At 52.7% G+C, this 24,816-nt stretch overlaps 7 protein-coding genes across 7 annotated transcripts; 1 reads left to right on the forward strand and 6 right to left on the reverse strand.

Annotated features, from left to right (window-relative positions):
• Positions 1-1,121: 1,121 nt before the first annotated feature.
• On the reverse strand, positions 1,122-2,746 carry PV08_01273 (uncharacterized protein; the record flags this gene model as incomplete). The annotated part of the gene is made up of 3 exons (XM_016375636.1): positions 1,122-2,171; positions 2,287-2,433; positions 2,561-2,746. The coding sequence occupies 3 exons, from the start codon at positions 2,744-2,746 to the stop codon at positions 1,122-1,124; spliced, it is 1,383 nt and encodes a 460-aa protein (XP_016240912.1).
• A 684-nt stretch (positions 2,747-3,430) lies between these two features.
• Positions 3,431-4,736, reverse strand: PV08_01274 (uncharacterized protein; the record flags this gene model as incomplete). The annotated part of the gene is made up of 2 exons (XM_016375637.1): positions 3,431-4,593; positions 4,652-4,736. 2 exons carry the CDS (start codon positions 4,734-4,736, stop codon positions 3,431-3,433), a joined length of 1,248 nt encoding a protein of 415 aa, XP_016240913.1.
• Positions 4,737-6,064: 1,328 nt separating this feature from the next.
• PV08_01275 (uncharacterized protein) lies at positions 6,065-7,404 on the forward strand (the record flags this gene model as incomplete). Its single annotated transcript, XM_016375638.1, has 3 exons — positions 6,065-6,183; positions 6,263-6,372; positions 6,461-7,404. The coding sequence occupies 3 exons, from the start codon at positions 6,065-6,067 to the stop codon at positions 7,402-7,404; spliced, it is 1,173 nt and encodes a 390-aa protein (XP_016240914.1).
• An 847-nt stretch (positions 7,405-8,251) lies between these two features.
• PV08_01276 (uncharacterized protein) lies at positions 8,252-10,129 on the reverse strand (the record flags this gene model as incomplete). Its single annotated transcript, XM_016375639.1, has 1 exon — positions 8,252-10,129. One exon carries the CDS (start codon positions 10,127-10,129, stop codon positions 8,252-8,254), a length of 1,878 nt encoding a protein of 625 aa, XP_016240915.1.
• A 6,016-nt stretch (positions 10,130-16,145) lies between these two features.
• PV08_01277 (uncharacterized protein) lies at positions 16,146-17,945 on the reverse strand (the record flags this gene model as incomplete). The annotated part of the gene is made up of 3 exons (XM_016375640.1): positions 16,146-17,235; positions 17,282-17,631; positions 17,688-17,945. The coding sequence occupies 3 exons, from the start codon at positions 17,943-17,945 to the stop codon at positions 16,146-16,148; spliced, it is 1,698 nt and encodes a 565-aa protein (XP_016240916.1).
• Positions 17,946-20,198: 2,253 nt separating this feature from the next.
• On the reverse strand, positions 20,199-21,860 carry PV08_01278 (uncharacterized protein; the record flags this gene model as incomplete). Its single annotated transcript, XM_016375641.1, has 2 exons — positions 20,199-21,158; positions 21,210-21,860. The coding sequence occupies 2 exons, from the start codon at positions 21,858-21,860 to the stop codon at positions 20,199-20,201; spliced, it is 1,611 nt and encodes a 536-aa protein (XP_016240917.1).
• A 683-nt stretch (positions 21,861-22,543) lies between these two features.
• PV08_01279 (uncharacterized protein) lies at positions 22,544-24,306 on the reverse strand (the record flags this gene model as incomplete). The annotated part of the gene is made up of 4 exons (XM_016375642.1): positions 22,544-22,709; positions 22,825-23,426; positions 23,500-24,038; positions 24,087-24,306. The coding sequence occupies 4 exons, from the start codon at positions 24,304-24,306 to the stop codon at positions 22,544-22,546; spliced, it is 1,527 nt and encodes a 508-aa protein (XP_016240918.1).
• Between the last annotated feature and the right edge of the window lie 510 nt (positions 24,307-24,816).

A 24,816-nucleotide genomic window follows, 5' to 3' on the forward strand; every position in this document is an offset into this window, starting at 1 on the left:
CGGACGGCACGCTGACCTCCGCCGCCACAAGAGGTCTAAGCATGAGGATGTGGCGGAATACAGATGTCAGGTCAAGGATTGTGGCGCCGAGTTCCACAGAAAGGACAAATTAGTCCTGCATACGAGATCTGTACATCAAGACCTTCAGTGTATCAACCACCACTGCAGAGCGATAGTGTCTGGGAAAGGGGCCGTGAACCACCACCTACGATCCCATGGGCACCTTGAATGCGCAATTGGATTCTGTGCAAACGGGGGCAGGTCACATTTCGATTGGTTTAGTCTAAAGACTCATTTCGAAAAGGATCACTCTATATCCCGTTCAGTTGCGGATGAAATGGGAAGACTTGCTTTCCGCGCAGAGGACAGAACGGCACGTCCTGAAATGTGTGAGGAAAATAATATCACCTGGGAAGACTGCAAATGGTGTGCTGAACGCCGAGACCGCCTCTCTCAAGATGGCAATGACGCCTGAGCGTTTCTCGGTGGCCGAGTATTTCACTGTCTCGGGTCAATGGAATCTTCTACCATGGAAAAGAGATCGGATCTCCTTCTAACGCTCTGGGAAAGCTAGCTATGGCGGTGCAACTCAGGAGGACGTGCGGCATTTAATCTACAGGCCTCTCAGCATGCAATCGTTCAACACTATTGCATTAAGCGGGATGATCTCGACCTCTACTCGTAAGAAGTAGTCGGCGACGGCAGGATGGACTGGGCTTCAACACCCAGCTAAGTGGAGAGGTAAGGTAGTTAGGTAGTTAGTTGACAGATTTCAATTCAGCCTTACGGTGTTCAGTTTTCCATTTTCCGAGTCTCCAAGCTTGATTTGAGACTTTCTCTACTCTGGCCGATCCATACCGTCGTAGTAGTATCAGCATATCGTCGACGCTGCCGAGTACTCGCATCCTTAGATACCTATCTAACAAGCCTCCACTTTTCGACCATGATTGATAGACGGAGACACTAAGACAGTAATCTCATCTCGTCAGCCTGCATTCGTTTCCCTTGGTGAGTAAGGCACACATCTCCTTCATCGTCTTTGCTCAAGGACACTGTCTACCACCCAGATTTCTTTGCGATGCGTATACCATACTTTTCTATGTACGACATCTCGGCTACGGCTACAACTTGCTCTTGGTCTGGAACTTCTGGGCGCCCAACGCGACCTTCTCGACGCCCATGGTCCTGAACAACTCGTCGGACCTCTGTGCCTGCCGGGCCAATTTGGCCTTGATGGCGTCCCTGCGCGTGCGGTTCTCCCTCTTCCCCAGCTGCTGCAGATGCACCTCGTCCGGGCCGTCGGCGATCCTCAGGGTGCGCAGGTGCGCCCACATGTAGGCGAGCGGGGTGTCCTGGCAGACGCCGGCGGCGCCGTAGGCCTGGACGGCGCGGTCGATGACCTCGAGGGCGACCTGGGGCACCTTGACCTTGGCCTCGGCGATCTCCCTGAGGGCGAACTTGGCGTCGCGCTGGTCGGTCTTGATGGCGGCGTTGAGCACGATGAGCCGGCAGGCGTCGATCTCGATGCGGGCCTTGGCCACCCACTCGAGCAGCACGCCATGCTCGGCCAGGGGCTTGCCGAAGGGGACCTTGCGCTCGTCGTTGAGCCGGTTGATGAGCCACTCGAGGGCCTTCTCCGAGGCGCCGATGCCGCGCATGGCGTGGTGGATACGGCCCGGGCCCAGGCGGCCCTGCATGATCTCGTTGCCGCGCCCCTCGCCCAGGATCATGGCGTCGAGCGGCACGCGCACGTTGGTGAAGGTGATGTGCCCGTGGCCGTGCGGCGCGTCGTCGAACCCGTACACGCTGAGCATGCGGTGCACCGTGATGCCCGGTGTGTCGGCGGGGACCAGCATCATCGACTGCCGCTGGTACCTGTCCGGGTGGTCGGGCGCGGTCTGACCCATGGTGATGAAGATCTTGCACCGGTCGTCGCCCGCCCCCGACGACCACCACTTGCTGCCGTTGAGGACGTAGTGGTCCCCCTTGCGCTCCATGCGGAGTCGGATGTTGGACCCGTCCGACGACGCGATGTCCGGTTCCGTCATGAGGAACGCGGACCTGATTTCTCCCGCCATGAGCGGCTTGAGCCACCGTTCCTTTTGCGCAGGACTGCCGTATCGCGCAATCACTTCCATGTTACCCGTATCTGGGGCTGCACAGTTACATGCCTGGACGAGGAATGGTCAGAGAGTGGGCGGATTTGTCCGTAGAGAAAGCAGAAAGCGGAAAGCAGAGGACGGGATCTTGAAGGTGAAGCTGAAACAGAACTCCAAATCCACTCACCTCGCTTGCAGTGATACTCTTCCCCAACTGCTCCGCCATGAGTCCGTACTCGACATTCGTGAACTGCGGGCCTTCTTTGAAATGGTTCTTGGGCAAAAACATGTTCCAGAGTCCCAGGCTTTGGGCTTTACGTTTGAGATCGTCCATCTGATGAATGAAAAATACGCCAAAGAATTGTTAGCCATCGTATCACAAAGAGAGATAGGGGCAATGGGAGGGGAGGGAGGCAAGAGGAAAGAGAGAAGAGAGAGACACAGAGGAGAAGACAACTCACCACACTAGGATGTCCTTGCCATCTGGCCTCTCCGAGGCCAATTTGAGCATGGTAGACGGCGTCGGCAGGGATACATTCCTCGTCGACGAACTTCTCGACCACGTCCAACAACTTGCGAGCGCGCTCTGACACAAACGGCTGCGCGATGGGAGGGATGGATTCTGATGCTGTCGGGGCGGGCGCCATGGTAGGTATCGTGTTTTGTTTTTGGTTTTGGTTTTTGGTTGTCAGACGCAAAACACACACTTTCTCTCTCTTTTGCGATATCTCTACGATATCTCACTCAAGACAACACGGAGCTTTTGATCTCCAGATCAGTGAGAAGACAAGGAGGGAGGGAGGAAGACAGGAGTTCATCCAAACGCTGGAATTGGCCTCGGTTGTGATAGATTCACGGTTAAGCGTCGGGGTACCGTCCTCCGTATGGAGCAGATACTCTTTATATTATCTTTCTGTGCCTAGGTAAGGTAGTAGTATGCTCTGTTGATTTGCGGGGAAAAAGAAGAGAAACAGACCGACTATTGTATCTCCAGAACTGGAGTAGTCGACATTTACCTCGGCAACGTGCCCGACTGGGGTTTAACGAGGCTGAACGGGGTTGGGGGCCAGAACTGATCAACAAAACTCAAGTCACATCACACACAGTAAGTAGTACGGGATAGACTCTTCGCCCGAGGCCGACACTACCAAACTCATAAGATTTCCTCGGGCCTCGTCTCCAAAGCTGGCATTTGACAAAGGGTCGGGACGGGCATTTATCAAGGATTTCGGCCTTGTTGGTATTGTTTGCTCTGTTGCATACATCCATCCAGCCTAACTTAGTCAGTCCTTCAGAACCTCAAATCAAGACTCCCCCGTGTTTGAGATCGGTCACCGATGCTCTGCGTCCGACATTGAGCTTGGTGTACTATTGTTCCTTACCAGTACCAACCTACCTTTCTCTTTCTCTTTCTCATCGGATACGCCCAAGAAGGACCCAATCTTGGTCAAGAGCTGCGTGACGACATTCTGATCCTGCTTCCCATCTTCAACCTTGTTGATGGGTCGCCGCTCGACGGTATACGGGTATCCCCTGTCTCTTTTAGCCTCGCTTCGACGTGATTGGTGTTGTTGTCTCTTGTGCATCTCTGCCACTTCATCATCCTTCTCCTTGAGCCTCCGCTCCAGATACCGTACCCTGGCATCGAGATCCTCACTTCTAGGGTCAGGGGCAGGCCCACTACTGCCAGCGTCGGTGCTGTCCTGCTGCAGAGTCGTGATGAGGTTCAGGTACCGTGGATGCTGCTCTTCGGCCAGTTGTCGGATATTGACCCCTAGGCTAATGCCATCATCATGGCGCTGGCGGGCCCGTGCGCCGATGGCACTGAGTTCGCTAATGATGCTCTCAGTGCCTTCCTCGTCCTCTTCCCTCTGTGCCTCGTCCAGACTCTCCTGTAGCTCAGCACGTTCTCGGTCGTAATTCTTCCGTGTCGCACTGATATCTGCGAGGATCAGCTTCCCGGCTTCGGTCTCGGCCAAGGTCTTTCCCTCATCCACCAGTTGTCGCTGGATGTCAAGAGTGACGAGGGAGGAAGTGGCTCTCTCCATCAGCATGCGGACCATCTCTCGAGCCGATGACCGTTGGCCAATGTGCCGCGCGACCATACTCCCCAACTCTATCATGTCAGCCCAGTAGGTGCTCTGTAGCTCAGATAGCCGCTGATGCGCCACGTCTGCTTCACCGTTTCGTTCCATTTCCGACCACATGGTCGTTGCCAGGACGACATGCCCGAAGGCGGACTCCCCACACAAATTCTTAAACACGCTGAGATTCTTCACTGCCGAACCGAGCATCCTGGCGTCAGAGATGCGATGCAGGTAGATGAGTCCGGCCAGTCGGATCCTGTTGGCGTACATGGCGGCTAGGAAATAGGAAATGTCCTTCAAAATCTCCGCATCGGAGCGAGCCGTGTCGTCGAAACCTGGCGTATCGACCAGGAAAACCGTCCTGCCAGAGTCATCGGTGAAGCTATATGCCTTGACGTTCACCGTGTCTGCATAATGCAGCGTCAGCCTTGGGAGATCGTCTCTTCGGTCTTCCGGGATCCTTACTAGAGCGTAAGCTGTGGGACACCTCGACGTCTTGATCGGCAAGGAGGGATATAAACGAGCTCTTTCCCGATCCAGTGACGCCCATGATGACGATGACCATACTCCCAGCCCTTGAAGAGATGATGTTAGAAGTGTACACTCCAAGGACCGACCAAGACCCTACAATGACTGCAAACCGTGTCCGTCCTCAAGTTCTCCTCCGTCCCAAGCCGATGATCTCGACCCCAACCCGCCTCCCATCCCATCGCTCGGCGAAGATGGTATTGAATAAGAGGCAGATCCGTACTGCGAAGTTGGGCGCGAAGACTGTCTACTGCTCCTGGCAGGACGTCGGGGTGGCTTGTCGGACTGTTCCTCGGTGTCCAGGCTGATGCTTTGTCTCTGAACGCCACGATGTTGACCTTCAGACGGGGTACGTTGGAAATTACGGGGCCTCATGTTGGGCCGCCCTGTGCATAACAAAGGTCGATGAGGTGAAGATTTATTGTTTCTGTCGGTCCAAAAAGCGAACGAGATAGGTCGGAACTTCCAACAGGAGTTTGCTGGCAGGTCAGTATTATGGCCAGGGGTGGAATCACGTGAAGCCGGCCAGCTCCTTTTGAGGCAGACCCAATCAACAAGCGTCAGGTATGTACTGCGTACAGAGTGTCCTTGTCACTACTGGCGTCGAGTTCTCAATGTGGCCAAAAGACGGTGTTGGTCGGACAGGTACGTCTACAACGGTGCTTCACTCCGACTAACGAAGACCGGAACCGTACCTTATCCTATCCGGCATCAACAACGAATGCTGCGCGATAAGGCTTCAGTAAGCTTGTGCCGGTGGCAAGTTGGGAGCTGATCACTTCAGCAGGCGAAAATTCCCATTCACTCATGCCGTCAGGTAGCTTCAACTTTCGGCTCAAACCGGTGTCAGCCTCCTTACATGATATCGTCAATCCATTGCCAGTAGTTAAGCGAGTGAAGACGATAATGCATGAGACGATGAGTCCTAATTGGGTAGGTTGCAGCTGCACAATACGATGGTGTGGTGACGTGTCCCACGAGACGGCCATTCTTCGAAATATGGTGGAACAAATCATTGCAAGGACCCCCAAAAAGCGTCAATACTCGTCCTCAACACTGCTGGGGTATTCTTGGTAGTGCCTAGCAAAAACGTCAACGGCGACAATGCAACAGAGCACACCAAACCATCTCTGCCGACCTTTATTGGACGCTGACCACGATGCGGCTGAACGACGAACCACTAAGATGTATAATGGGAGTGCGCCATGCGAGCATTCACGTCGGATGGCGGGCAGAGTCGACACGCAGACGGTTTTATGAACAGTTGAAACCCTCAGAGATACTCAACTTGATGACCTGCTTATCTCAAGGCTCTCAACGGATCACAAGTGTCCTTTCACATACGGATTCATGGCTCTTAGTTACCCGTTTCCGAATCCCAACGAAGCAACCTACAAAGACAGTCCACCGGCATACGAATTCAACGACAGTGTGATGGAAATGAGTGATTCCGCACCTCTGCTTTTCCAGTAGGTTTGAATGACCGTGTTGAGCCTTCTGCTGGAGGCTGAATATATTGCTGATTTCCTTTCGCTGATGCCAAAAAAGAATGCGAGATTTTCGACGTGAACAGGCTTTTATCGCCGTAATGGGCATGACTGGTTCTGGAAAGAGCACGTTTATCCGGAACTTTTGCAAGACTGCCATAATTGGCGAGGGTCTCCATTCGAGCAAGTCTCCTCCTTCCAATAGCGTTTCCATGACGACTGCTCCAGCAGAGCTGACGGCAGAAAATTCCGTGTGCAGAGACGGCGAAGGTGGAAGCGCATCCAGCAGAGACCACCATTTACGGCCACGAGGTCGTCTTCGTCGACACGCCGGGCTTCGACGACACAACCCGATACGAGGCCGATATCCTGCGCGAGATAGCCGACTGGATTAGCGGAGCGGATGAAAAAGGTATCAAGCTAACGGGTATCGTGTACCTGCACGGAATCCAGAACCCCCGCGTAGGGGGCACCATGCGGAGTAACCTTCGGCTGTTTAGGAAACTGTGCGGCGATGCATCCATGTCGTCGGTGGCACTTGCAACTACGCATTGGAGCAGCAGCGAAGCAGACCGGGTCGCGCAGCGGAGACGGCACCAAGAGCTCATCGACGATGGCGATTTCTGGGCGAAGATGATGGCCAATGGGGCGCAGGACTTCATCCACGACAAGGGGCTGGCGTCGGCGCTGGAAATCGTACGCTACCTGCTGGACCAGCGGCCCCCGGGCGGCCTGAAGTTGGCGATCCAGCAAGAGATGGCCAGCGGCATGACCCTCAACGAGACGGGCGCGGGCAAGGCGCTCGAGGAGAAGCTCGACAGCATCCGGGAGTCGTACGAGCGCACCCTCCAGTCTCTAAGGGTCGACCTCGACGAAGCGAAGCGCGAGAACAAACGGACCCACGAGCAGAGGGAAATCGAAGTCAAGAGTATAACCGAGGAGATAAAGAAACTCGAAAAGAGGATCGAGGACGAGAGCCTCGACAGGATGCGCCTCCAGGTCGACCTGGCGACGCTCCAAAAGCAACGCCAGAAGGAGCTGGAAAGGGTCGCCGAGGACGCCAAACGCTCGTACGACGAGCTGGCCGATCGCTTGGCCTTGGAGCACGAGGAGCATCTGAGAGTTGAGGTCGAGAAGGAAAAGGTCAAGAGGAAACAACTCCAGGCGAGGATCAGACACGCCCAGGAATGTACAGTGATGTGAGGTGACGTTAAAAAGAGGGTCGTGATAGAACCGGAAGAAAATGGTTCCGGATTTCCGCCTCAGAGTATTTGATGGTCTTTGGGCTGCTTTCCGGGACGAGACAGCAGCTCCCTCCGCCCAATAGTATTATTTACTACAGTCAATACTATCCCAAATCTCACAGGTTGCGCTGCTATAATCACCACCGCCATAGAAAATGCTGCGGAAAACCCTTCGGTCTCTTGATGGAGTTGAAATTCTCCCAGTCTTCCTCTGACGGGGAGGTATGTATGTAGTTCACTGGCAGTCAATATATAATTGTATCAATCTAGCTAGGTACTTGCTCATTGTCATCGCTGCCATACACCCCCCCAACAATAGAAACAAACTTCTTCTCGCTAAGAGGAAGAATTTGATGTGAATTCAACAGAGCACTGGCCCCCCTTTTTTTGTCTGTGAAGGTCTACCGGCTGAACATTTGAGAACGAATCCCCAATCCTTTTCCTTAAAATGCTGTCCTTGTCGACGTAGAAAAATAATGTGGTATCGAGTAAAGGACATACTTCAACCGTCGCGCTAAACCCCCCATGCCTTTGTTCCAATTTTCTTTGATGTAACAAACACTGTTGGTACACTCCATGACACCTCGTTGCAAGAAAAAAGTACATCCCATAGAAGTCATCAGTGTCGAGGTCCCAATCAAGACAAAAGTGAGGGTCGAAAGTTGATCGAGTATGTGTGAAAGACGATGTTTTTTTTTCTTGCATTCCATTTCTCCGCTCAACCACCCAAAACAAACAAAAAAGCCCCCAGTAGATTGTCGACCGGGCCGTACAAAAGTTCAGCTAAAAGGTAATGCTCCGTAGAATCACAAATGGAAGTTATGCCAACCTCCAACCCACTCATGATCATCTTCATCCATCGATGAGTCAATCACCTTGGCTTGACGCCAATCCTGATTCAAGTACGCCGGGCGTGCCTTGCTCCGGCTGTCACGTCGATGCATGGGATGATGATCAGACGCAATAACTTGTGTCGGTCTCTTGCGAGAGCCAGTGGTGAAGGATCGTTTCTTGGTACTCCAGGTAGAAACGTGACCGTCGGGACCAGACTGAGGAAGACCACGTCTCTTGTCGCCCAAGGCCGCCCACTTGTCGACGGGAACTTGCTTGGGGGAGAGTCGAGCTGTGCGACCACGCCATCCCAAGGGGTCGTTCTCCTTCGAGGCATGGGTGGTCTTGACAGGAGAAATGGCCCTTGGGGTCCGGCTAAGACGGGCGTTGCTGGAGGATCTTGACTCGGTAAGAACACCGCGGGGGACAGGCAGTCCCTTCTGGCTATCTTCACTCCAGCTGCGCGAGTTTTGTTCATGTCTCATCTTGAGCTCGGCCTCGGCCTCGCGCTCCCATTCTTCCTCGTCCTCTTCGAACATGTCACTCCAGCTCTTGGCCACAGCGTCGTTCTTCTTTCCAAAGACTGACGACATGGTTGGGATAGGTCGAGATGCACGGATCGGCAAGGAGTTGGGGATGGGAACGGGATCCGGTCGTGGTGGATTGCGGTGGGTAGGACGCTGAATGGCCAAGGACTTGAGAGAGCCATACGCCGAATCCAGAACGGACGTCAGGGAAGGAGTATTGTTATGTCCAGAGTACCAGGATTCGCCCAGCTTGAGGCCTTTGTCGGAAAACAAATCCTCGTCGTACAGGTCAGGAATAGAAGCCAGTTGCGGTTGCTTGCTGCTGGGAGAGTGCAATGCTTTGGCCCAAGGGAACGAATCGCCATCCATCTGGGGACTCTGGATGGATGGGGTACGTAGGGGTTCGCGGTTGGCGCTGGCACGTACCACATCGCGTTCCTCGGCACAAAAGTCGTCAATGGACTCGTCGTCGGTGGTGAAGGTGACGGCACGAAGCACGGCCTGCTTCAGTGCAGCCAGGTCACGCTTGGCAGGGTCCAAAGCCATGGCAATCGACAAAATCTCGAACGTATCCTGTGACATGCTCGGGAAGATGTCGAAGAGAGACTGACGATCTCGAACATAGTCAGAGAAGAGCACATCGGACTCCGACGGGGTGACAAAGGGGTTTCTGGCAAACAAGACATTGAGCAAGCAGATACCAATGGACCAAATGTCGGCCTTGGCTGGAGAATAACCGATGTTGGCAGGATCGTACTGCTCCGGGGCCATGTATCGGTCACTTCCCACGCAAGACTCGTAAGACCAAAGGCTCCTGGTTGCCAGGCCAAAATCACCAAGCTTCATGGACCCGTCACTGGTGAGGAAGATGTTCTCCGGCTTGATGTCTCGATGATACAGCCCATTGGCGTGCATGTGCTGCACGGCACCGATGAGCTGGAGCATGAATCGTCGAACATGTTCGGTCTGCAACGGTCCACGGTCGAGTCGGATGGCCTCGTAAAGATCACCTTGGGAACAGTACTCCAGCACCAAATAGGTATGGGCTTCGGTGTTGAAGTGATGAACAAGGTTGACCAAGTGAGGATGTTGCTTGAGAATTGCATGGCAAGCCAACTCTTCAGCACCTTCGTCAGTGGTCGATGCTGGAGAGGTGTTATTGGCAACGGTCGGCTTGGTCAAGCATTTGATGGCCACCTCCTGTCCTGTATGGAGATCCTCCGCGAGGAAGACCATGCCAAATGAGCCGTGGTTGAGCGGGGCAACTGTCCGAAATCGCCCGTCAAGAATCTGGTCTTTGCGGAAACCATCTTTCAAGCACTCCATGGCAGGGTATCGTTGACTCGTAGACCTTGTCCAAAGTAAACTGTCGACCTCCTCTGGGCTGGAAAACAACAGCTTTCAAATCGAGAGTCGAGAAATATAGCTCAGGCGAGGTTTGTACACAGGGAGTATGGACAGGGAGAGGATATGTCGAGAGCAGCTGTGCTCAGATGAAGAAGACAAAGTTGAGGAATAAAACCACGACACCAAGCATAGATCCGCCTTAGAACTCGAAAGCTTCAACCACCAATATCATGTGTTTGAGAGAAAGCAACACCGCGGAACTCCTAGTCGTCGTGTGGTATCAGAGGCTCATAGAATAGGTTAAGGTCGTCGTTAACGTTAAGAGACAAAAGGAAATTGGGTTGTAGTCGAAGACGCAGAGCTTGTGAGGGCTCGTTGTTCAATCGAACAAGCAACGGGCGTAAAGAGCGTTTAGTTATTGAGTCATTGTTGAAGGAGAGCGAAGAAGGACTGGTTCCGGCTGCAAGTAGGCCAAAAAAGAGAGCGTAGGTACCGAAGAGTCGGAGTGAGTATTAGGTATTTAGGTAGAGTAAGTCGTCAAGTAGGTTGAGCCGAGGGAGTGAGAGGAAGATAGGAGGATGAGGTTGTGGTGGTGGGCCGGTCGAGGTCAATGGAGCCTGACGGACAATAGGCAACCACAGATGCTCGCCACCGAGGTCGTTGACTTGACGGTGGAAAGATCACTTGACTTGTATTGTTGTCAAAGAAGATTCTGCTTCTTTGTTATTGCGGTGGGTGCGGTAAGTTGCAAGTGACACCACCAACAACGGTCCAACAAATCAGGCCCAGGATCGACGTCGAGCTTCTGGAAAGGACAACGAGGACGATCTCAACGTCTCTTGCAGCCTTGATCAACTCGCCACAGCAGCTCGATCAACAGTATAGAGAGATTATAGGTACTGAGGAGGTGATGGTTGTCGAGTCCCGTACTGCAGGTATGGGAGTGGGGGAGCTCTGACAGAATGTAGCGGGGGTCGCCGGGTGGCAACGAGGAAGGTAGGAGAAGGAAGAGTCGTCGTCGAGACGGTGCGTATGAGAGAAGGACACGGCCAGGTGCTTTGGACGAGATGTATGAGAGCAACGAACACTCGTTTGCGGGCGTATCCTTTCACATTGCAGAGTGGTTCGACTTGGGGGGGTGAAGACGAGGCAAGGAGAGTAAACAAGAGAGATTATGGATGGGATATGAAGGGAAGATGGAGAGACAGCACTGACTGGCGGTGACCGGCAGCAAAGAGTCGGTGTCTGTGCCCCGGCCGAGTCATTGGGCGGTTGAGCAGTAGCTCGGAGGAGGGTCGACTAGGCGTTACTGAGGGACTCGTCGGCGGTGGCGCCAGCACGAGGCACGTCTTTGTTGGGCGATGAATCGAAAGACATGGAAGCCTCAGCGTTGGTGGGTTTATTGTCGACTACTGCGCCCGCTAGGCCGGTTTGGGCCATGGTGGCTCTGCACGAACTCGCCTCCCAATTTCCACTCCTAGTGCGTGACCACAACTTCTCAGTGCTGAGATATACGCCTGCCGCCGCTCATGGAGACCTTAGACATGGCCGTACGAGCACGAGTCCACGACGCGACCACAGGCCCGACGTCAGGTCAGATTCGAGACACGTCCAGAAGACACCTTTATTGGTCCTACGGCGCCGACTACAGCACAGTACAGTACAGTACTCGACGGGGACGAGGACGAGGACAACGCCGGGGCTTGGAGAGGGCTCCTGCAGACGTCTCACCAACCAATGGTCCTCAGGCCACAACGGGATCGCCGTCGTGAGCTTTGTCGCCTGCAACACGCAATCGAGCAGTGGAATACTCGGTACGGCTGACTCCTAGAAGATGCCACCTTGGCTACTCGCCATCCCGGACAATTCACTCAAGAGAATTACGAATCTCCTGCCCAAGATGTTGTCAGCGTTCCGAGACATTCTTGCACCTACAGTGCTCGAACTCTCATTTCCCCTGGCGCCCTCCTGGGAATCAATTCATTGTTGACGAGTGCATTGTCCACAAGCCCAGAGCTGTCATTCTATTCTCGGGAGACCATTTCCGGGTACAACCACAGTTGCCGTGGCCCGTCTTCCCCCTACTCGTGTCCGCAGGGCCTCGACCCTCCCGACGGCTGTAACAGCCAGAAGTGATGTATCGAGCAGTTGTCCTCAGTTCTGTTTGTTGCCCAGTACGAGTGCCACTGGTGTCTAGAACACGGCGAGCACCTCGTTCCCGCTTGTACGAGTACAGATGACCGATACGACTGCTTTGTCGGATATCATCGTCGATGTCCTGCTGACTGAGAAAGCTCACAAAGTTACGAGTCTCTCCTGCCTCCAGTAGAACCGCCGTGTGACACTTACCCCGCAAACACTCGGGTGGTTTGAGGATCCAGGAGTTCACCCATTGGGGTCTGCAGCAGTAAGTTTCAGATTCTTCGCGGCAGTTCACAGAAGAGTTTGACGACACGAGAAGATTCTATGAGTCTCCTGATTCTCTACTCACCCCACCGTTCCTCGAGTCACACTGGAGCGATATTCGAGCCGTAAACTGTAATGCTTTTTGGCGAGTCCCAAAGCTTTCCGGGTCATGTGACCGCGGTCTGGGGGGTGTCACGTGCCGCCTCTGTCAAGTGCCTCTCTTTTGGCCCTGGCGGGACTTTTTGACACTTTGGCACTGCTGCCACGAGAAGATCATGCTAACCGCGTATACTCGTACACCACAGCGACTGATCGACTTGAGGAGACTTCGATCCACTTCCAAGGGGTTCTCACAATTTGACTCGTAGAGATAGCCACGCACCGAGAATTTGACAGGGCGGCTTGGACGTGTCGGAGGCCGGTTGTTTATCAAGATCAGCAGTGTCACGGACTGACGGCCAAAGCAAAGGCCAAGTCAAAAACATGGAAGCGGCCACTGAACGATAAGGTACTGATTGCCAGTGATTGGTAGCTTCGTCGAGAGCATCATCTCGGATAATTTCGCAATCCACCCCAAGGGCTTACGAAGTCGACAGCTGGCAGTTTCGAGGGATCAACGTGAGACAAGTTGTTGATGTTTCGAAACAAATCCTTCTGTCATGGCACAACTCTCCCAGAAGCTCATCGAGTCGTCGTCGTCGGGGGCCTGGACATCAAGACCTCCGATCGGGAGTCGTTAGATTGACGACGAGGGACCGCGTAGATACGAGTCCTGTACAACAACCACAGTGCTGCAATTTACGCCGTTAGTACCGATGGTGAGTTGAAAGATCTTTTCGCTTGAATACCAAACACCAGTCTCTATGCTACGAGGACCAATTCGTGAAGTGTTCGATTCCTTGGTTGAAAGTCGGTGAGAAGCACAGAGAATGCCAATCTCGCTCTGGCCTCCTCCAGTGGGCTGAATGGCATTGTAGGAGTGCTGTCTGCAGGCGAGCCTAATGCAGCCTACGGGGTTACGCTCCGGCTAGATATGCAGGCCATGCATAAGCGCAGGGACAAGTAACAACTTACAACAACAACTAAACAACTCTTTTTTGTTCTCCCCATTTCGAGTTCACCGGGTTGGCTACGGAGTTCACGTAGTACGACAAGACTCGAACCCAGCCTTCCAGGTATCTCCTGTAGGTACAGGAGTCGTGCTGGTCCGCCTTGCTGTCAACAAGAAACCAAGCAATCAATGTTGCAACCGAGGACACTGACTGCTGACGGATCTGGAGTCCACGGCTGGTGAAACCATCCAGTCGAGAGAGGCCACGACCCGTATCTTGGTGTTGGGCGCGTTGATGCAGGTACAGCACTCCTTTACTTACCGCCGACGTGAGGTCTTGTTGTTGGTCGCCGAACGGGCCGCGACAGAACGAGTATGGAGGAGAGAGGAGATCCCTTGGTGGACTCATCAGAGAGTCGAGCAGGCCTACTGTGCAAACCTACAGTACAGTATTTCTCCTTGCTCGTGTCCCACTTTCTCCTGCAAATCCATCCTGTGTTCGTCGCGGGCCGAAGCTGGCGCGATTTCTGCACAACAATCCACAGCAGGTACAGTACAATACCTAACTACTCGTACTCGTACGGAGTATTGGAGTAATAAAGTGTCGCAGGCCTCTCACTCCCCCCACCAGCGCCGGCTAGGACGAGGAGGCGTCGGATCTCACCGCGGCTGGTCATTTTTTGGCTGGGCAAAGCTCCGGGATCATTGAGATCTCATCTCGCACCCGTTCATTGCATGTACAGTACTCCGTATACCACCCGGTCGTTGCGGCGGCATCTCGAGAACCTTTCCCAACCCGTTCTAAACACCCACGGGAGACCTGGGAACCAAGACGACAATCCAACCCGAACCACTGCAATGCAATGCAATGCTATGCTATGCAATGCAATGTAATACTATTATCCTCGCTACGGATACTTGTTCATCGGGTTCGCTTCTTCTTCTTCTTCTCCTCGGTGAAAAGTTGTCGGAGACATCGGGATCGTCTATCTTTTTTTTTTCTTTCGCTTTCTTTTTTTCGCCGCCCGACAACAGTCGCTGTCACCATTGCATGCATTTAGCTCGACTACTACTTCCAAGTACGTATAGTATGACTTTGTGTACGCCATACAAGCGACATGCCGACCCTCCCATCTGGCGTTATGGGGGGCTCCATTACATCTTTCAACCCCGGATGGCGGTGAACATACCGCTCTTGAATTTTGGTTGTTTTTTTTCCCTCTGTTTCGATTTTTTTTTTCTGTGTGTGTGCCTGCGAGTAGAATTTTTTTCCCACTCGCAAACTCGGCAAACGACACTTCTACACTACGAGAAGGAGAACGAATGTCGGGGGAAGTACCCGAGGGAAATCATCCCGTCACCATCTTTTTCACCTACCTTTCAGTTGTCCATCACAGGCCTGAGGCGATGGCACGAGATCCGGGGGGGGGTTTACTGCATGTCGATGTGTGTGTGTGTGTGTGGGTGTGTGAGTGGACGTTTTGTGGACTCACCTACGAGTACCTACTCTCGACAGTTTGTCGCGAGTATCCGGAAAGAAAGAAGGAAGAGAGGAAAAAAACAAGGCCAACCCTAGCTGCGCTCGATGGACAGGAGACAAACGACCAAACTAAAAGTTTACCGTGTTCATTCGGTTGCGCCCATTTATCGAGCACACACACTCTCTCTCTGTACCGTGAGAACTGAAACATGCTGTCTGCGTGTGTGCTGTACGGGCATCCTCGATCTTTACGGTACGTCCCCCCTTTGAGGTACATACCTAGGTAGGTAGGTATTTGATGCGCCTCCTCTGTCCGTACCGACAGTGCTTTGTTGAATCAGCTGTTCACAACGAACCGAGGGTCAACAAATGCTCTACACCCCATCATATACGACGGTGGTGACGATATCACACTGAGCGCAAGTCATCAATGGTCTGGTCACTTCGATAGTACTCGTAAGACCCTGATGTCTCTTGTACAGTACCAACCACGGACCAAAAGGCGAGTAATCGGTGGTGTCATTATTGTACAGGTCTTACGTGATATCTATATAAGCTAAACCATCCACATACCCTACCCATTATCAACAGTGCTGCCTCCTGAAATGTATCTCATAATTATCCAGACAAGCGCAGAGATATGACCTGACACATCTCATACTGTACGTTTGCACAGTTTGCGCTGGAATTGTGCAATGGTATCCCGTTGATCGAGATGCATACAACCGGCACAATCTTCCTGGGCATGCTCATGCGTCGTCGACATCTTTCGTCTTTTTGGTCTTTCCCCTGCAACCATCTTGCTCCAGCTACGACGCCTCGAAGGTGAACCCAACAAAAGTAAAAAGGCCAGGCCGAGAGACCCCAGGCATCTCCGTTTCAACAAGACGTATGCCATCATGTGGCCAGTACATCAACTTTGAACAAATACTTCGGTCGGATAGAAGACCCGATCCCCTTGGGTCTAGACTCTGCCCACAACCTGGTTCCAATACGATGTTGGACCTCGTGACGACAAACAGCATCAATAGTTGCTCGCGAAAAGCCGCTCCTGACAGCTAGAGGGCGCCACCCAGAGCTTCAACCAACCATAACGCGAGTCTGACCTTCAAACCCACCCTTCGATCAATTCTGGCCAGAGTATCCTGTGTGGCAATTGTAGCATCTGCCTCCAGGGCCTCCGTCTCTTTCTTCAATTTAGCTTTGAGTTTCTCATCTCCCGTAAGAATCATCGCGCCGACTTCCAAATCGAGACTGTAACTTCTTTTCGTATAGTTACTGCTCCCGACCACGGTAACACTGGGCCCGGTTTCATCAACGAGATTCGCGTCTGCACCTGGTTGTGGCGGCAGCGTCACCCACAGCCCTTTTGCATGATACGTCATTCCCCCCGGCTCGCCGACAGTGCCTTTACGCCATTCCTTCAGTTCTATCTGATTCTCCTTGCCGGCGGTGGCGACGGTGCGGAGGAAACGCCTGGACAAAAGAGTGTAGGCTGCTGGAAGCATACCGCTCACCCCAGGACTTCCGTAGAAGCCATTGGCCCAAGGCGAGGCGGTAATCACTGTGCACGCCTTTTCGGAGGCTTCGGTTCCTGGGACAACAACCCCAGGCTCGGGTGCAGCCGCAATGAGCAACTTGCAGATGTCGGGGTCAATGTTGAAGTAACCTGCTGTAAAGGTCCATCGGGACTTGTGCAAACGCTCGTCTTCAGCGAGATTGGTTAATAATCGCGTTATGGCTGGTTTCTCTGTCGAGGTGTACGTTGCAAATTCGTAGTCGAGGAATGCAATGTTTCTCGGTTGCCCCAGCAGGATGTCGAACTGGGCCAAGGGGTAAACAAAAGTTTTGTCTTTGGTAAATGGTACCGGAAACATCTTCTGTCTGGCTTTCTTGTGGATGAGTGGTTCGAGTGTCTCTTTCGCATATTGCTTGAATCTCTTGGTATGCCACAATGGGTCGGGGAAGCCGCGCTCATGAGGGCTGACCAGCTCAAATCCCCCTGATCGTTCGTCCGAGGGCCGGAGAGTATATGAGATATCGCAGACGCCTTCATGGACAGCTCCATAGAAGTCAGCGAGCTCCTTGGACTTGAACAGGTGGTAGCGGTCCAGTCGGTTCGTGAAGTAGTCGTTGGATAGATTTGCGCTAAGGATGGTCAATTTGCGCTCAAGAGAGAATCAGCTTGACATACCCCGACAGTATGATCTCATCATCGAATCCGTAGAGTTTCATGTGCTGCAGACCCCATCCTTCATTGATGCGTTTGGGCATGTACTTCTTCTTCCATCCATTCAGATTGGGGGTATGAAACATGGAGATTCTCACTCTGTCCCCAAACTGGGAGACCAAGGGTGCCAGAAGAGTGCCGCATGAGGCTTCTGGGTCTTCACGAGTCCCTCGGAGAGCATCTGTGAGGACCGAAAGCTCCAAATCAGGATTGGCTTCGAGAGCTTCCCTGAGCGTATCAATCAATTCGTGTTCAGTCTTTCCAATATATAGCGTGGACAAGTATATTCTTCTATTTGCTCCTCGTATTTTGGCCTACACAATGCCTTAGCAGGGCGTTCTCTCTGGATGATGTCCTGCACACTAAATACCTTCAGCGTCTCGTAGAAAGCAGTTGGGGAATCGAGGATTTCGATGTTATCAGGGTCTATCTCGAATCGAGGAGCAACGTGATCGAGTTGGGATGCAACCCCAGCAAGAGGGTGAGCGGTCGGAGGTGCAGCATGGCTGATGGCGGTCGACGAGGAAGAAAAGCGTCTTGGGATTTGGCGTGCTGCAGAAGTCGAGGGAATCCTGGTAGCTCGGGTGCAGTTTCGTAGAACTCGCACACCCACACCCCTTGCGAACATTTCCCTGGAAAGAATGTTCTCACCAAAGTCTTCCTACCTGATATGTCCCAGAGTTGACATGGCTGGGGCTTGACGCTGAACAGCTAGAGGCTCCTTCGCAGCCTCGTAGAACTTTTTGTCTGCGACTGTTGGCTGCTTTCCTCAGGGACCATTGATGTCATTGGCTTGGCGAAGGCCATCGCCGTTTTAGAGCGACCCAATGACCACGAGTGATGGTTGGCATTTACAGCCGCAGCTAACTATCTTTGGTATGGACGCTTGCTGTAATCTCTGTGTCTCGAGTCCAAGAAGTGTCGCCGCTTTATCCAACACTTCTCCCTTCTGGCCAGGTTCCTCCTCCTCAATCCCTTGAATGACTGCGTTTGGTCCTTATGAATTGAGCTGTTCAATGCGAAAAGTGAGGCGGTGAATGAAAGCTCGCCTTGCAATACGATTGGAGGCTCACACAGTACAAGTACCCCCGCTAAAATCTAAGCAGGCGGGGCGCCAAACGCGAAAAATCGCATAAAATCGCGTGCCTCAACTTCTCATCCTTCCAACAACTATGCAAAATGCCTGCCCTGAGAAGACCTCTACAATCTATCGACCCTAATGGGAGGTCAAATAAGGAGTTAACTCCTTATAAAAGAGCCAAAATCGTCGGCGCGCGCGCATGCGACATCTCATGGCACCAGATTTTAGAGACGTCCAAAATACCCATTCAAACGGCGCGTATAACTGTTGAATTAAACGATTTACGAGTCGGTGATCACTCTCAACCACGCAGTGAAAGACTAACTATATATAGTGAGCGTGATGAGTGAGCAATTCTGTGTCTAGTGCGACATCTTTCGAAGTTAACTTATAACTCTGTTTGTCGTCAAACTGATCTTTTCTTCTCGGACAAGACAATTAAGCGAATACTTAACAAGTATAGTATAGGTAATTAGATTGCCATAAAACGATCTCTCTTAATAGTTGAGAATGCTCAAAATCGACTTTGTTGGTGTAAGAAATATAAGGATTAAGTCTTAGAGTAATGAAAGACTATAATTTTTAGTGATAAATACTCACTAGAACAAGGCGCTGGAAGATGACTGACCTGAGTCTTTTAAATATCTTAATAGAAGTGAAATAAGAAGATAATTATCTCTTATATCAAAGAAAGAGACCTTTCTATTATGATTTAGGCCTCTATATAGATCGAAGGAAACTCTAACTTGATTATTATAGTGCGAGATTCAGAGTCAAAAAAGAATGAGTTCTTAACACATTGTTGTGCAACACTCAGTTCTAGGCGATGTCTGGGGGCTAAATGGGATGTATTGACGAGTCTGACCTCCAGGACTAGGAGGTCGCTGTTCTATGTATTTATATGGCAAAGGAGCGAAAACTTCTTCATCCTGCTGGAGGAGGTTCTCTCCCGGGCATCGGCGGCGGCCGAGGAGGTCGTCGTTGGAGGCCGACGTCCTTGCGTCGGCGAGGTCCTGTTCCTCTATCCTGAGGACTATAAAATGGCAAGAATGAGTGAATTCATGGTGTTGCAAGGTTTGCAATAAGGAACGTGAGGGCGTCGGCGTTCCGCCGGAGGCGCTAAGACGCTAGGCATGAGTATTTGGCTTGTAAAGACAGTGCTGACAGCGCCCGCAACTCAGCCTAGTTCAACACACATTTACATATCGCTATACTTAATGAATAAATACCTCGTTATTAGGAATCAGGTCGCATTTTTATACAGGATAATGCGCCTATTCACAAGGCTAAAATAACTGAGAAATAGTTCAAGGAGAATACTATTTTATGCCTAGAATAGCCGCTATATTCATCAGTTCTCAATTCATTGAGAACATCTAGACGATCCTTAAGAACAGACTCCTCAAGAATTAGAAGCACCTCCTAAACGGCGGCAAGATAGACAAGGATCGTGAGGACCTCGTAACAGCGATTCGGCATGAGTGGGACAATATATCACAAAAATATATTAATAATACTATAAGGAGTGTTGAGAGAAGGGTTCAGGCGATGATAGACACGGAGGGTTGGTACACGCAATGGTAGAGCCTAAAACACCATGATTAGCCTATATCATTCGATAGAGAACGCAATGACAATCATTTCTATATATAGAACGTTAAGTTTTGCTAGGATATGCGCCAATAGCGTTGATTTATATGGGGGGCGGCATGGTTGAGTAAAATGGCGAAAATGCGGCTTGCGTGGACTTTAGCGGGATTATTGTACGTCGCTACAGAACGAACCGCTCCGTGGTCTCATCTAGGATGTTACCCAGTTGGCAAAGTCATGTATGTTGCTCTTCCTGATCCTCTCCTTGGCGCACAACAGCAATTCGGGGAGCCAGTCCAGGACCTTGCCATCCGGACGGCCGTGCGTATTCTTGTTGTTCTCCTTTTCGCGACCTAGGACCATGAGACCTACAGCGACTCCGGCCAACCACGTCGATACCATACCTTCACCATTGAACCCGGCTGTTATCCATTCGCATGGCGTTGGAGCCTTTGAATTACCAAGGTTCGTTGACACTAGCTTTCTCCCGGTCAGGATAGGATCGAGTCTACCGACGTAAGGAAGCAAATCAAGCGTGAATCCCATACAACCAGTCCATCCTCGGATCAACCTTGCAGGGCTCGAATCTGCTCCCCAATTCTCAGAGCCGAAAGCAACTGGTAGGATTCCTCCAAGGTAGGCACTAATGCTGACACTGGTATGGTCATCACCCCAAACACCAACCTCGTCCATGCCTTGCTCCTCGGACAAATCGATGCCTCCACCGGCCATTATGACATCTGTGAGTGGATTCGCCTCGTTGTGGGGGTGCTGAGTGATGTACTCAAAGCCTGAATTCCGAATCAGGCCCCATGATCGCGAACCACCGAAGTCCGGGAAAGCGTCGCCCGGCCTCTGTGCCGTCATGTGTCCCCTTATAGGGAACAATTTTCCCTTCAGGCCTGGAATGAGCGTTGATGCGAAAGCGTCGGTGGCATGGATCACGTGGGTAGCGGCGATGTCGCCGCGCGATGTCTTTACCAGAAAAGGACATTTGTCATCTTCACCGCTCACCTGTATGGATTCGACCATGGTGTTTGTTTCGATAGAGAAGTTCTGCGGATGACGAGCCAGAAGAAGATGGTACAGAGCGGTAACGAATCGATAAGGCCACAGGGCTCCAGCCGAATATGTCATGACTCCAACACAGTCAGCGCCAACGTGAAATTTCTTGCATATCGTTAATAGAGAGAGACTTGAAGAGTAAAAGCGACCGCTTACCTCCCGAGCCTCGGCCGATTCCCAGAGCTTGATACCGGCCGCGACGTCTGGCACATCCTCCTGCAGCTCTTTGAACATGGCTTTGGCCTTGGCCCACGCACGAGCTTCCAGGAAGACATCGACGGTTTCCACTTCTCGTACGTCGGCGTCAGTCAGTCCCTCGGCCGTGGCCAGTTTGCTGAGAACCGGTAGATGAAGCAGCTGGAATTGCAACAGCTGGCGGGCATGCGCGACACCAAACCTGGACTTCCAGCGGGGATAGTCATCGTACGGGACACATTTTACGTGACCTCCATTGCGTCCTGTGGCACCGGAGCAAATCTGACGGCCCTCCAACATGACGACCGACTTCGAAACGCCCATGGTCTCGCATTCTGTCAATATGGTGTACGCCAGGCTGGCGCCGGACATGCCAGAGCCGATGATGACAATGTCTGCAGAAGCGCCCAGGCTCGGGGACTGAACGTCTACCAGGTCCGGGAACAACGGGTCGCATTGCCAGCTTGAGACCGTCGATTTGGCTGGAGGAAGCGCTGGAGAAGAGATGCGTTTGATCACCCTATTAAACCGATCTCCGGTTTCTTCGAGTTCCCGCAACAGACCTTTCAAAGCTGAATACGTGGAAGAAACGCTAGACCAGACGGTTCCCATGTCTTAGCTTCTCGCTCCTCTTTTCTGCCCTTGTGCGCGCATAGACAACCCCGAGTCCTGAATGAAGCTCACCAGCTCTGGTGTGAAGGTGCTTGACCTGGCCACTGTTTATCGAGCTGAGGGGAGAACGGGGGAAGATAAGTTTGCACACAGAACAACTACTTTTAAGGTTCGTGCCGACATGAGCTTGTCAAGAGCTATATATTGATAACTCAGCCAATCACGAAGCGTTAGTTTTTGGACACCACGTTTTTGCTCCGCCTGGCTGCTTGTCCGTGAACACTGATGATGATGCACCTAGCTCTGCCCTTGCGGCCCCGATGACCCCATACTTTCGGGGGGGTATCTACGCGATGGTGAGAAGGCCCTTACTCCTGGTGAGTCGTAAAGCAACCACCCCTTACAGCTTACTACGGTCATTCTCAGGCTTGACGCTCCCCGCTGCACGATAGCTGAAATGTGAAGCCGCGGTGTTGTGTATGATATTGATGAGCTCCCTACATTCTGCCTAGTGTCAATCAATCACTACTGCCTGCTACTATCGGTCGAGAGGACTACCATTTGCCATTTGCCTTGTTGTCGCCTCCAGGCGCAGCATCGAGGTCTGTGGATTTTCCCACCTCCGCTCCGCCGGTGCTCGTAACAGAGCCGATACACCCTCTCCACAACATTGAACGGCACTGCTACCCTTCCAAAACTTTGACCCTGACGCCTTTGCTGTCCAATTTAGGGCTCGGCAAGAAGAAGTCATGCGCCAGCTCGACGTCAGAGCTGTCAGTCTCGTAAAGTTCCAAGCTGAAATTGCGAAAGACGCCAGCAAGGGCCATGTAGAGCTCGGCGTGGGCCAGGCTACAGAGAAGGAAGAAAAAAGCGAGTTAGCAATGGACGAAGCGACATGGGGCCAGATGGGAGTGTCTGACGACTATAATTTTCGACAATCGGTTCAATCAACAGGTTAACTTACTTGATTCCCAGACAAGATCGTGTCCCCTTGCCGAATCCCACGAAGTACCTCTCAAGGCTGCTTCCGTCTTCCGTCTTGGGAGAATTCATCCACCGCTCTGGCCGGAACTGTCGGGGGTTCGGAAAGATGGCCTCATCGTCGCATACGTCCACGATGGTCATTGAGATGGGTGTTCGGGGCGGGATCTCCCAGTTCTTGTACACCACAGGCCTGGAGAATATCCGCGGGTTTCGCGTGGTAACCGCGTATGACATGCGCACCGCTTCCCGGACGCAACCCGTGAGGAAGGGTAGTTTTTCGAGTTCGGTCCAGGACAAGGGAGCCGAGGGGTCCGGGATGGCAGCTTCGAGCTCCTTGCGCAGTTGCGCGAGGGTGGATGGATTGTTGAGCAGGTGAAATGCCGCGGTCGAGAGCGCCCAGCCCGTAGTCGTGACACCGGCGGCCACCACGAGCTGTGCCTCGTCTTGAAGGCGGCGGGTCTCCTTCTCAGACGCCGGCAGTGACCCTGCAATGAGCTCCTGGAAGACGGTCGGATGTGTCGATTTCTGAGCCGCGTTGCTCAGATCGCCTGCTTTGAGTGCAAGGATCTGCCGACGCAGGTCCTAGTGCAGCAGCCTCGTTAGTACGTGATGACAGCATGACACAGGGAGGGGGGCTTTTGGGGGATTCTCATACGGCTTGCATCCGGAAAACAAGAGCGTACAGTGGCTCAATCTTGGTCAAGATCGACTCTGGAAGCATGTTGAGCAGTTTGGGGACCCAGGGCATTTGCAGCGATAGATGGCCACTGATGCTTGCCGCCATAAAGGGCTCGTGCATGGTCTCGTCGAAGTTCACGCCTTTGACATGGTCGTAGCTGTGGGAGAAGCAATACTCCATCACCACATCGCCGGTAAATGCCATGAATGCCCGGTTGAGCCGCAACACTCTGCCCTCCTCCCGAAATTCGCGGATCCGAGCTAACAAGGTGTCGAGCTTCTGTCGAATGATGTCCTGCAAGTCAAGGATGCGCGCCCGCGAGAAGAATGGATTCAACGCACCCCGCCGCACTCGATGTAGTTCGTCTGGGCCGGTGGTGAAGACAGACGTGTCACAACCGAACCGACCTGCCATCCAATCATACTTGTCCACCCGGCCAGCTTTGGTGTAGAGGGTGTCGTAGAATTCAGAGTCCTGGATGTGTATCTCGTCTGGAACAATACGGACGATGGGGCCTGGCCCGCATCAGAATAGCCTCAGCCTCGGCGGGCAGCAAGACCTACCATATTGCTTGTGCAGTTCCTGGACCTTGAAGGTGAATTGTCCCTGCTTGACAACCTCGTAGTAGAATTCATGCCACCTGCTGATGGCGGCGTACTTGGGGCCAGGGAACTTGGCGAGGGGATGGAAGTAGAGGCGGTAGATAACCAGTCCCACGAGATAAAGGACGTAGGCCCCGAAGAGGCTGGTGACGGGCGACGCGGTAACTGAGAAAACGGTCATATTGAAACTTCGCAGTCCTGTGGAAGTGCTCGAAGTGACTGAGACAGCTCAGCAGGTCGTGGACGTCGCGGGGGCTCAAATTCGAGGCAACTCCCCCTTCAGCATCTGGGGTTTGTATAACTGATGGTTGAAAGAGGTCCCATGTGCGAGAGAGACACAGGTCCAATCAGCCCCGCCATCGTTTGATGCGGCCTCAGTGGCCCAGGCTCCCCAGGCCAAAGTGGTGTGTAGCATCGTCGACAGGAGTAAAAGCGAGATGTAGATAAGACTAAAACGTCCCCTCCTTGCACGAGGGCGGGTCGGGTAATGTCGCACGCCCGTTAGCCACGCCGGACGCAACTCAGTCTCAAGCCGTCCCAGCGCCTGTAGTGGTGCCGATTGGAGGGCCGATCGAGGGCCGTTGGAAGACTGGAGCCATAGCTGGCGGGGACATGTTTCCTACTGGTCTCGTTTTGCAGGTGAGTGATTCGGGGGAGCGGAAGATGCACCCAAGGGACCCAGTCCTGATGC

Source organism: Exophiala spinifera (genome assembly GCF_000836115.1).
Source record: "Exophiala spinifera strain CBS 89968 unplaced genomic scaffold supercont1.1, whole genome shotgun sequence".
Classification (NCBI taxonomy): Eukaryota; Fungi; Ascomycota; class Eurotiomycetes; order Chaetothyriales; family Herpotrichiellaceae; genus Exophiala; species Exophiala spinifera.